This window comes from Diadema setosum, chromosome 8 (assembly GCF_964275005.1).
Source record: "Diadema setosum chromosome 8, eeDiaSeto1, whole genome shotgun sequence".
In the NCBI taxonomy this organism is placed as follows: domain Eukaryota; kingdom Metazoa; phylum Echinodermata; class Echinoidea; order Diadematoida; family Diadematidae; genus Diadema; species Diadema setosum.
The window spans coordinates 9321220-9334483 of record NC_092692.1 but is presented as its reverse complement, the minus strand read 5'-3'; the positions used below and the strand labels follow the sequence as shown (position 1 = coordinate 9334483).

Below are 13264 nucleotides of genomic sequence, written 5' to 3'. Positions count from 1 at the left end.
AGCTCAATATGCCATTGACACAGGCGTGAACCAAGTTGTCATTGGTAATGTGAGAGTTAAAGCTATACAATTCCACCCTCCTTTTTTTCTTTGTGACACGAAATATACCCCATTTGGTGATACCGGTGTGCTGGCTACTTGCTGATCACCCAGGGTGAACTGTTAGGGGCTGGTATCGTCCATGCCAGCTTTCCAAAGTGTGGTTACAGACAGACCACTTCACCACATTTAAGCCTGCTCTTAAGAAAGAAGAGAAGTGGGGTCCATCATGGGTGGAATATTTGACTCTCACACACATTGGACTTCTGTTTACAATTTCCTCTACTACATTCATAAAGTTTTGCCTTGTAACAGTACAGGTAAATGACACAATATTTGCCTCACAACATTGCTCGGTTAATCTCACAGGACAAGAATGCAATCCTTCTTGATTGTGAAGCAGACAGGTGACTGACTGAGCCAACTCACTACCAATTGCTATATCCCCCCCTTTTGTCACTTAGGTAGATAAAAGATGAGTCATAAAAACTAGATTGTTTTTTTTTTTGTTCATAATGCTATACATGCATAGCTGTCAATTGTAGCTGCATTAATGACTTGTGCTGCCCTATGCCTCCTAAAACTAGTTTGAGTTTAGCGTGAAAATGATGTGTTCTGTTCCAACAGCTCCTAGTCTCGGCTATGGGTCCTCCCGGTGGAGGCAGGAACCACATCACAGGACGCTTCACCCGCCACTACAACATCGTCTCCATCGACTCCTTCGATGATGACACCATGGTGAAGATCTTCACCGCCATCAGTGACTGGCACTTTGCCCAGGGCTTTGACGGTGCCTTCTCCCGTCTTGGAAAGGTACTGTATTTTCAAAATGTTTTTGCTGCTGTTGATGTGTTAAAAGTACAAATGTATATTTGTGCAATTCACATAAAATATGCCTCCACAGTGTATAAGGCGATTTTGCCTATTGGCAGGGCCCTCTAGGAAAAATAAATAGTATTATAAAATGGGTTCAAGAATGTAGCCAATTGGAAGCGCTGAAATGAGTCACGTGTGCGTGCATTAATTTCTTAGTAAATGCACTAAGAAGAGTCTCTCTTCCACCTCCCTGGCCTGACGTACGTCACAATGTTTACACTAGCAGTGCGCACTCAATCAGTTGTTACAAGTGCGTCACGCGCTACTATACGCGCTGTCAATCCTGTAAACAACTTCTAGTTCGGGCCGCGGGCTGCCACAACAGCCGGCGGCCTTTCTTGTGCATAACACGTGACGTACGTATACTCTTACACGTACGTACAGTACTTATTTGCGGGATTTCCGAGTGCGATGTGCGTAAATGTTTGGGACGAACATCTTCGGACATCTTGACTTTTGAGCGAGTGCTACATGTAGCTGACTGGTATTGACCCACAAAGGTACGTGAATAATGCTGTTAGTTTTCGACCCATTTTATAAAACAAATGATGCACAGGATTATTTCGTGGCGTTAGTGAAAGTGCGGCGCACTCTCGAGTATTGACAACGGTTGGAAACATGCACTCAGCTGCGCCTCGTGCATGTCGCACCATTGTCAATACTCTCGAGCGCGCCGCACCTTCACTAACACACTCTATCCTGTGCATCATTTGTATACTAACAAAAGAAAGGCTAATTTTGGTAGATAAGACAATTGTAAGACTGTACAATGTATTCCCTGTCTTGGCTGTGACATTTAGAGATATCAATTAGTTTTCATCATTGCTTGCATGTTCAAGCAAGAGTTATGATTGATTTCTATCATAAGTCTATGGCAGCCTGTGTGGTAAGGAAATTTACAGTCGATTATATCTTTTGATAAAACGGGGCCCAGATCACTCTAAGGAACTTTAATTGAATTGGACACAAGATTGACAATTTCGTAGCATTGCTCATGACTGTCTCCACACTCCTACCCTTCTACCACAGATCATGGTCCAAGCCACTCTAGGAGTATACAAGGAGGCCATGGACCACTTCCTGCCCACACCCTCAAAGTCCCACTACGTCTTCAACCTGCGAGACTTCGCCCGTGTCATCCGTGGCGTTCTGCTCGTCCCATCCACGGCGCTGAAGGAGGATGACAAGGACAAGCTGATCAGGTTGTGGATTCATGAGATCTATCGCGTCTTCTATGACAGGCTTATCGATGACAAAGACAGGTCAGCATTTATTTATTTATTTTTTTTCTGTAACTCACATTAACCCTAGTTCTTCCAATGGCAGTCTGTTTGTATACAGTGTTGAAAGCATTTTCGAAAAAATGGTTCAGAGAAAATGAAAGAATGCGTAAAAAACTACAACTGGAAAATCAAAAGTTTTCTATGTGCATATGATCTCATACATTGATAATCCTTCTGTAATCCTTTACATACAATTCACCATGACTTGTCATAAGGACTCGAGGCAGTCTACCTTCTGAAAGCTGATGGTAATGCACATGATTGTTGTTTCAATACTATGTCTGTGCTGCATGCTTCTGTTATATGGTCAAATATTTTCTTTGCCATTGCTTCATGGTACACACTTGAATATTAGCTTGTGTTCAATGAATGCAATTAGTGATTTGATCTTGATGATGTAACATGCATCACTTTCTATAACCCAACCTGCAATTCCAACTGCCAGGCAAGTGGTATAGCATACAGCATTTTGCAAGTGAAGCCAGTGAAAGGAAATAGAGTCCATGAAGACGGCTTGCCAACTACGCAATTCAGCTAGCATCCATGCAGCTTGTGCATTGTATTCAAGTGCAGTGGGAAAACCTTAATAACCATGCTGCATTATTCTTTTATTCCTCGCAGAATCACCTTCTTTGAGATCGTCAAGGAGACCACTCAGTCAATGTTCAAGCAGAGCATGGACAAGGTCCTGAGTCATCTCACTCCTTCTGGCAAGCTCATCGACGATAACATCAGGTAATAGAAGAACACTTTTGAATTTGTTCTAATCATATACGATGTGTTGTTTTCTGTTGCACTTTCACATGTCTTGTGTGTAGATTCATCACAGATCTAAAATATGGAAGTTTTTGGTGGTTTCCATGGTATTTGGAAAGGACCAAGAAGTATTTCATGGGGAAAGCCGACATTCATAGTTAGAAGAGCTAATGCGAGATCATTGAAAGGCAAATGAAATATGATTAGCATAGTGATTTGTGATACAGTGTGTCCTGTTTCCATGATGTCACATCCTTTCCTTTAAAAGAAATATATGGGAAACTCCCATTTGTCATCTTTGTTATTGCAGTCTTGTGGCAGAAGTGCAAATATATCAAACAAACTAATTCATCACATTCATTCGATGTCTTTATGAAACCACTCTGCAAGTAATTGCAATACATCTTTGATTTTAGTAAGCACAAACTGAATTCCACTTCAGGCGATATTTTGGTGCCTTCATCGTGGCTGTACTTTGATGTGCCAGTTTTATTCTGTTGTTCCGCAGATCGCTCTTCTTTGGAGATTTCGGCAATCCGGACAGCGACGACAAGACTTACAACGAGATCACCAACCTGAAGGAGCTGACTGGAACCATGGAGTTCTACCTGGCCGAGTACAACCAGATCAGCAAGACGCCCATGTCCCTGGTCATGTTCAAGTTCGCCATCGAGCACATCTCCAGGGTCAGCCGTGTGCTCAAGCAGGACAATGGCCACGCCCTCCTCATCGGTAGGTGCCTCTCTCTGGTTGTGTCTCGAGAAGTGGATTTAGTGAAGCAATGTTTGGACCAGCTGGGAGTGTGCTTTTTGAGAAACTACTGGTTACATTCTATGTATGAGTTTCAGCGCATATTCCAGTGCATGTGTGTTTCAGCTTGACTACATAGCCTAAAAAGTGCTTTCTCCTCTGTTACATGCCATTGAAGTTTTCTGGTTTCAGTCCAAGGGAATGCACTGTTCATGGACTTTTTGAACTAATAATCTGGCTACCACAGTGGACATCAACAGGGGTTCGTTTCGTGAAGTCGATCATCACATAAAAGTATTTATACCTGTATAAATCTTGGAATGGCCAAGTTGCTCATATATACCTTTGAGAGACTTTTAAAGAGAAGTAAAATCCATTTTATGAGGTCTCTCATAAGTGTGTTTCTCATAAAACTTTCATGGAAAGGACCACAGGTGACACACTGGAGGTGGTTTGAATTGAGTACATTCTGTAGAATGAAGCTGATTTAGCTGCGCATAGCCATTTTTACACTGTAAGAGGAATGTGAAGATAACATTCTTTTATTTTCATCAACCATTGCCACATAGCAATATGCCATGCTTTCATAGCACATTAGTAAAGGCTGAAGTCTGGAACTCTCTTGTTTAAAGATTATTTGATAACCATTTGTGTGATTTGAGTATGGATTGGCACAGAAAACCCCATAGCACTGTACACACTGTCCAAAGTCCATGACACACAGAGAGGGTTAAGAAGTTGGCCAAATCTTTCATCCCACAGGTATTGGAGGCAGTGGGCGTCAGAGCGCTGCCAAGCTGTCCACCTTCATGGCTGACTATGAGCTGTTCATGATTGAAATCACCAAGAACTACACCAAGAATGAATGGAGGGAAGACATCAAGAAGGTACCGTTTGTCTTACTGTGGGTTGGTCGGGATGAAAAGTTTATCAGAATCAGGCATTGCACTGGTTGTCTGAAGTGTGGAGACTTGTGCGAATTGGGCAATCACAAAATATTGGCTTTGCTTCATGCTAGACAAGATTATTCTTCGATGTAGGATCCTGCAGCTAGGTCAAAACTTGAACGCATTCATGACATCATGGTAAATGGAAAAAATATTATAATAATGAAACTTAAAGTGCTGATTACCCATTGCTTGATGTATAACAAAAAAAATAAGTGAATCAGTTCTTTAGTGACAGTTCTTAGAAAGAAAATTAAATTTAATCGGTAGAAAATGGTAAATGGAATTAGATAAAACTTTGAATGCATTTATTCAGACATGGTTACTAAAGAACAAACAGGAATATTTTCGTAGGATAATTGTTGATGGGAAAACAATTATTCATGAATTTTATCCCTGGAAATACAAACTTGAGTGTGATAGAAATGTATCTGCTCTTAGAGTGAATACAGGTCCTGTGCAATGATGGAATTTTGGCAATTTCTTAGTATCACTGTATAAACAATTTACTCTATACAGAGGCATCACATTAAAAAAAAAAAATCTCTGGTGTTGACTTGTTTTCCTATGCTCAGCTCCTTCTGAAGGCTGGAGCAGAGGGCAAGCAGACCACCTTCCTCTTCAGTGACAACCAAATCAAGGATGAATCTTTCGTGGAGGACATCAACATGATTCTCAACACGGGTGATGTCCCCAATCTCTATGCGGCTGATGAGAAGGCTGAGATTATTGAGAAGATGCAAACCGTGGCCAGGAATGAGGTATGGTGACAGTCATGTGCTAAATCGTTTTCCGGCATTAGTGTCATAGTGTAGGTTTTGTTTGTATTGACCCGTTGAGGACGGGCTAATTTTGCGACAACACGCATTTCCCATAATGCGAGTATGCTCGTGACTCGTCCTCGAGGGGTTAAAGACCCGGTAGCATGGGGATTCATGGGTGGCCCGATTCATTCGCTGCTCACCTGGGTGAATTCAATAACCACAGATAGCACCAGTCAGCGAATATGTACATCGAAGTGTACGCTCATCGGTAATGGTCTATTCTAGTTGAGATTATTTGGCTGTGTGTGTACTCACACAGATGAGATCATTGATAAAGCTGTACGCAGTGACATTACGAGGATTCTCAAATATATCCAAGCCTGGGCAGCCATCCCCCTCCATGGTATTCCCACGCAACAGGGTCTTTAGTATTGTAACAAGGTTTGTTCATTTGGTTGTTAAAGAACTTTAGCTGCCACTTTATAGAAATAGGATGTCCTCTGTAACACCTGCATCCAACATCCATTGTGCTTGACCATGCACAAAATGGAAAAGGCATTGGTCAGAATGTGATTTTAGCCCTCTGTGCATATCATTATAGTTGTTGCAATATCAGCTACTTGAATGCCACAGAAAAGTCATTGTCTGGATTTCCATTTTGATAGATGTTCAATATGGAAGCATATAACATTCTTTGTTAGTTTGATATAATTTGGTTTTGATGAGATAAAGGACATGGTTATGTAATTAGGTAGTGTCTTCAATAGCCTGACAAATCATCTCTTTGGCATGTAATTCCTTCAATCACAGTGTATATTCCTTTGAAAATGAATGAATGTGATTCATGAATTGATCATTTTTACAGTTGAATGATGATATATTTGTGTAAAGATGATGCTTTACCTTTTGACCTCACTTTCTGAAGGAACAAATGTTCTCCATTCAGTATGGAAAGGTAACCAGTGTGAATTGTATCGTACAATTCATTATCAGCCATGGCATTTCATTCAAGCATCAACTATCGCTATCTTTCCTATGCATTGCTATCATTTGCATATTCCCCACGTCATATCCCCCTGCTCCCTGATCTTCCCAGTGCTCAAAAGTTTCTCTGTGACTAGTGAGTGCACTTTTTTATTTGCTATCAGCCAACCTGCTCTGACTTTTCTGCACTATTGCATGAGACAATTAGCATATCACCCACCCTCTATGTTCAGTCGTTACGTGAATATATATGTGTATATCCACTTGGTCATCGGATGTCTCGCTCTAATGTACGAAGCTGTCCTGTTGATGAGTGACCACTTCCATGTTGACCAGTTCAAACATTACCTCTGTACCTTCCATTTTGGACATATCCCTGGCATTCATACTTAAACTTTAACATTTAGAAGTTTGACCCCCGAGGTTCTATATAATCGTATACATACTGGTAGTCGATCATCATTCATAATCGTCACATCCAATATTGGAGTCTGACATTTTCAGGTAGTTTCTTACAAGTTCCATACACATCTTTACCCAAATTTGATTGTGGTAATTTCATTACATTTTAGATTCCTAGACCTAACAACCTGAAGGTAGATATAAAATGTGTAATGTCAGTATTAATGTTCCATATGAATAGTATACATCAATTTCTGTCAAATCATATTTGGATCCCGTTTCATAAAAGTTGTGTTTTAAAAGTAATCAAGAAAATCTCCAATGCTGAAATTGTACTAGTTGAAACCCATGATGTACATTGTGTGTAATATTTTGTATGATTTTAAGAGAAATGCTTTAAGTGCATTATGGCTCACATGTGTAATGCATATTATTTCTTTATATCTTTATATTTAGAATGTCTGCAGATTTTGATTTGACATTCCCATTATTTTGATCCATATTTAGCTTAAACCCCTTGTGGTTATGATGCAAAAAGTATTGGAAATTAGACTCTCATCCTTTTTCCTTTCCATGTCCAAACTCTTTTGTCAGAGATGTTACCCATTCAGATAATTCCCTGTCCACTCCAGCATTCTTGAGAACATTACATTATATGTGTTTACAGCCATTTGAATCAATGTGATGAGATCCACACATATTTTGACATTGCATCATCCAGTTCATGTAGCCAATTTCTATCATACATTTCAATACCATTCACACTTCAGGCCAATACATTAGCCAGTTTCCTACTCATATTCAGATATATAGTGTAATCAGAATTTATTCCATAATACAATCACTACATTAGTATTGAAATGGGAGTATGATTATGTTGTCTGTGAATGTGCATGTGCCATCACTGATATGTGGTGATCTTGACATGCCATGTACATGTAACGCTCAGAGCCGTTTCTTTCACATGTTCATGTGAAAGGGCTATGTACATGTATACCAAACTCAAACTGTTGGATAGTCACCGACTGCTGCCAAATAGCAGAGTGATGCAATGCATGTACCTCAGTTATGTCAATTTGTTGGCGTGAGCTGCAGGCTGATTTGTTTCACTCCAGCAGTGCTATTAAGTATGTTTTGTTTATTCATGGTGATACTTCATTCAAACCATTGTGCACCATGCATGTGTATATGATGCCATAGCCAGCAGCACAAGATGAGAAAAAGCAATACTTTCCTTGAGCTTGCTATGAGCCCCCCCCCCCCCCCAAAAAAAAAAAGAGTTTTCTTTGAAAAAGACTCTTAAGATGCCATAGATCTGCAGATTTATGATTAATTGCTGAATCATATTTTGATTCTATTTTTGGATGTAATATAGGAAGATAGATTGATACAGGTTGTATTTGTATACTGGCCTAATTAAAAAAAAAAAAAAGTTTAATTTGTGAATGCCTACATCTGTACAGCCTTGTTTTAGAAGGAGTTGGTTAAGATTTTATGAAAAGACATACTCTTCCACACCCTAACACAAAACTATACATGTTTCAAGTGGCCAGTAATGTAATTATTGGTCTTTAGTAAAGACTCCTTGTTAAATAAAAACAAACCCATTCCTTCCTTTTGCAGGGGAAGAAGATTGAAGCCACACCCATGGCTATGTACAACTACTTCATTGAGAGGGTGCGCAAACACCTCCACGTGGTGCTGGCGATGAGCCCCATCGGTGACGCCTTCAGGAACAGGCTCCGTATGTTCCCCTCTCTCATCAACTGCTGCACCATTGACTGGTTTCAGGTTGGTCCTTCGGCAGTCTCGAGGGGGATAGTGTGGGGGAGATTTGTATTGGGGAGTGTTGCAGAGATGTATTTCAGATGTCGATGATGCTGGTTGTTCGTTCCATTGCAATCACTGAATTATCACTGAGGGAAAACAGACAAGCTTGCCATAATCGCTATGAAAGTTTTCTGTCCTGTTAGCAACTGTATCAGATCACTCCTACACTTATAGCTCAATGCTTTATTGTTGTATACTCCCCTATCACAGAGAAAAGGAAGACCTATTCACTGAGTGATCCACTTTACCAAATGCTGGAGGCCTAGATTTGCTGATAAATCTATTCAATTCCTCAGATTCCACTATCGGAAAGCTTGTAAACCATTGCATAAAGCTATGCTAATTGATATCTTTGTTGAACCATGCTTGCTGAAAACATAGCTCTCACACCATGATATTGCCTGGAATATGGAACATACAAATGTTTTGGTTTGATAACAACAATACGGTTATATTCACCTAGGATGGCCTCTTCAGGGATAGCATTGCTCTTCAAGGAGGCTCTTTATCATTATTCCCCTAAGTATTATTTAGTATCAATTTACACCATGGTCAAAAGGGACGTCGTAGGTTAACCCTTTGTGTGCTTTGAATGTCCCGATCAGTACAGAAAAACCTAATAGTGTTGTACACAGTGTCTAAGTCCCTGGCATAAAGTGGGTTAAGTACAGAATTTTGTCCAGGGATTAGTGTTGAGCAGGATTTGAACGTGGTAACTCTTCTGAGCCCCGAACCTGATCCACCTACCACTTTGCTTGGACTCATTCTTGTTTTTTTTTTTTTTTCCAATTTAAAGGCGTGGCCAGAGGATGCTCTTGAGATGGTGGCAGAGAAATTCTTTGAAGACATGGACCTGGACGACCACGTCCGAAAGGAGTCTGTCGACATGTGCAAGCATTTCCACGAGAGCGTACGCAAGATGTCGGAAGAGTGAGTGTTCACCAGAGATGTAAATTTATTGAATTGATTGAAGTGGGCTTTTCCCAGAACGTTCAGTACTTTTTTGCACTTGTCCAAGCAGATTCCTAGAGGTTGCTTTGACATCTTTGCCTTGTGTATGTACGTGCATGTTCTACTTTCTGCAACAGAATTACAAAATCACACTCAATGGAAAGAATACGGTGTAAGTGGCAGGAGGCACAGACCCCAAAGGACCAACTGTTTGTGAGAGTTGCAAGCTAACTGCCCTCTGATGATTCTGTAGATTCATGTCTGTGTATAGGTATGGCTGTTATTGAAATATTTCATCCTTCCCATCAACAGGTTCTTGAACACGCTGCGTCGACACAACTACGTGACCCCCACCAGCTATCTTGAACTGATCCTAACCTTCAAGAACCTCCTGGGCATCAAACGTAATGAGATTCAGACTATGAGGAACAGATATGTCGTTGGTCTGGAGAAGCTTGCCTTTGCTGCTTCACAGGTAAACTAGCTAAACATGTTGGTGAATGTAGGCCTAGTATATGATAGTATCACCATGCTCTGAGGGGAATATACTTAATGTTTGCTATTGCAAGGGCAACATATCTATTTCTGTTATTCTCTCTCCCCCCACACTTGGAAAAAAAAAAACCAAGAGAAAAATATCTGTATGCCAGCTAATATCACAAGCATAGTTTGTGTTGAGGGGCTAAAATCTACAATGGCCCAAGGAAGGCTCATTTACTTAATAGGCTTACCAATATTTTCACTAGCATGGGACTTCAACAGAAGGGTTGTGTGGTATGCACACCCATTACCTTTTTTTTTTGTAATGCAGCATGGAAAGTCTTATTCAGATTGGGATGAAATTAATGATATGTAGTATTTTTATGCTCGTGGATTTGTTTGCTTGTATGGCTTTGCTCTCCCTATCATCAGTGATGTCAGATTTTTTTTTTCATGTGCGTTATTTGTGAAACAGAACGTATACCATTACTACTTACATGTGCTGCAAAAATTCTTGTTGGGTTGTCACATGTGGTCAACTCGATTGTCCGTTTGTTGTGTCCTGCAGGTGTCCGTCATGCAGCAGGAGCTGACTGACCTCCAGCCGGAGCTGATCAAGACCTCGGAGGAGACGGTCAAGCTGATGGCCAAGATTGAGCAGGACACGGTGGAGGTGGAGGCCCAGAAGGAGGTAAGTTCTCCCCTCAAACAAGGGACCACACAATCGCCCCAGTGAACCCTCTCTGTACTCTGAATTCTGATTGGCACAGAAAACCCCATAGCTTTGTACACACTGTCAAAAGTCCCTGGCATAGAAGGGGTTAATTACTTGCCCACTGTGATGAACTATTGGCCTGCTGTGACATTTGGCAATACATACAATGCATACACAGTCTTATTCTGTCACAGAACATAACAAACACACACATGCACTTATGGGTACATACAAGGTCAAGAGCAATATAGTAGTTTACTAGTCTTTAGCTGTCATACTGCTCTCTCTTTCTCAGTGTTAGACTTTTAGCTTCTAGCTTAGTGTCAATTCTAAAATTGAGAGCTTGTTGGACAGTGCCTGAATCCTGCCACAAAATTTTGAACATGAAGCAACAGACGTGAGTACTACCAGTACCTCAATGGGTATTTCTCCATAATCACTTCAGAAAATTGTATTATAACATCTCATTTCATTTAATATGCCGGTATTTATTGCTTTTGCATAGAGAGTCACATCAAAACTGACATACATGCATTCTTTTCAAACTTTCGTTCTCGTTTCTGACCGTTTGAAAGTTAGAGAATATGATGTATTAGCATGCTCGATTTCAGGCTTCACTTTGCATTAAATGCTAAGCCACTTGCAGGTAATTCCCAACACACTTAACAGCCCACTGTTCCCCACAAATGTCTCACTGGCTTTCTTCCATCACTTGCTGTTTGCAGGTTGTAGCTGCAGACGAGGCAGTTGCTAATGCAGCCGCCGACGTGGCCCAGGGAATCAAGACAGACTGTGAGGCTGACCTGGCAGAAGCCATCCCAGCCCTGGAGGCAGCCCTCAGTGCTCTCAACACCCTCAAACCCAACGACATCTCCATGGTCAAGGCCATGAAGGTAAGAGGCTAGACTTTGAGCATCCTGTTCACACATTTCCTACACATTTTACACATCTTAATTCTGTTTAATTCTGTTTATGCATAATCAAGCTGCAGTACCTTTAATAAAGCTACAATTCTTGGCATGTTTGAGTAATTTCAAACATGTTTGCAGAGTATTTGTGCAGTGTATAATAGATTGGAATATTTTGTGTGATTGTACAAAATTTTGAACATGCATTTGAAATGTTTGCCAGAGGTTCACAAATATGACTTTTTAATAAGGTATTATAGTGGCTAACTTGAGAAATAGACTTGGTGAAATCAATGTTAATTTATAACAATTCATACAATGTTTGGAACAGTTTATTCATTCACCATAAGCTTCATTTATGTCAAGTTTTCAGCCTTTAAATGAGACTGAATCACCAACTTGTGACCAAGCAATCTTCACTGAGGATTGGAGTTAACTGAGACATGACTTTAATGTTACACAATGGGGAAACACATTTTCTTTCTTTGTCCTGGCAGTTCATATTGTGTTGCAAAAGACATAAGAGTCTTGTCATTATAGGTAATGTAACATACCATTGTGTGGCAAGAGAAAGTAATGAGTCAATTGAAACGTCAAATGTAGAGTCTTACAAATCTGTGTTGTGAAAACATGTTATGCCTCTCAGAATTTCTTTTGATGTCTGTGCCATAAGTTGTAATATATTAATATGTCATTAGCAGGGAATCACAAAAGTAAAAGCTCTGATAGCAATAAACAATCCCAATTTGCTGTCAATAGAATCCACCTCCTGGTGTGAAGCTAGTGATGGAGGCAGTGTGTGTTATGCGGTCCGTCAAGCCAGAGCGTAAGCCTGACCCCCAGGGCAGTGGCAAGATGGTGGAGGACTTCTGGGGACCTTCCCAGAAGCTGCTCGGTGATATGAAGTTCCTTGATGCCCTCAAGTCTTATGACAAGGACAACATTGCGCCAGCTGTCATCAAGAAGATCAGAGACAAGTGAGTGGGGAAAAGTGGCTTAATTTGGGAGTCTTGTCTGTGAGGTTAATAGTAAAAGTGAAAAAAATTATGTCATTAAAGAAAATTATTCAATGATCCCAATAAACAGACTCAATTTTTGTATTCTTACGTGTCACACAGTCTATGCCTGATGATTGATATGTGATTTATAGTTGTATAATTATCTTTTTCAAGCATTAAGTTATTTATTTTTACTTTTCAGTTAAAGATAAGGTTTTGCTGTTTGTTAATTATCTAGAATGCGGAGAAACCTTCAGGCATATTGCACAACTGACTTCTGTACTCACTGGTCACAACATACATTGCATGTGCATGCAGTAATGTACACCATGTTCACTCATTAGGCTGATGAATAGACTGCTTTTCTGGGATGGTCTAACTGTTCCTCATTAGGTGTTTTCACTTGCATGGGCACCCACCTACACACCAGGAAAGGAAGAATCAGTGTGATTATCAATTGTCCTGCTTTGTGATGCTAATGTCAAGACCAGGGCTTGAACCCCAAATCAGCCTGCTACCAGTCAGCACTACCAATATCAGTCTGGACTACCGTACCTTAACATACAAACTGCTTGCGTCTG

At 40.5% G+C, this 13264-nt stretch overlaps 1 protein-coding gene across 1 annotated transcript in view; it reads left to right on the top strand.

Moving 5' to 3' along the window:
* Window positions 1–13264, top strand: part of LOC140232341 (dynein axonemal heavy chain 3-like) — a 97856-nt gene that overhangs the window by 64919 nt on the left and 19673 nt on the right. The window contains exons 39-50 of the mRNA XM_072312471.1: window positions 667–852; window positions 1945–2177; window positions 2820–2933; window positions 3463–3686; window positions 4467–4591; window positions 5227–5412; window positions 8425–8592; window positions 9428–9561; window positions 9895–10057; window positions 10631–10753; window positions 11503–11670; window positions 12445–12662. Of these exons, the coding sequence (XP_072168572.1) occupies window positions 667–852; window positions 1945–2177; window positions 2820–2933; window positions 3463–3686; window positions 4467–4591; window positions 5227–5412; window positions 8425–8592; window positions 9428–9561; window positions 9895–10057; window positions 10631–10753; window positions 11503–11670; window positions 12445–12662 (2042 nt within the window). The remainder of the gene's footprint in view (window positions 1–666; window positions 853–1944; window positions 2178–2819; window positions 2934–3462; window positions 3687–4466; window positions 4592–5226; window positions 5413–8424; window positions 8593–9427; window positions 9562–9894; window positions 10058–10630; window positions 10754–11502; window positions 11671–12444; window positions 12663–13264) is intronic.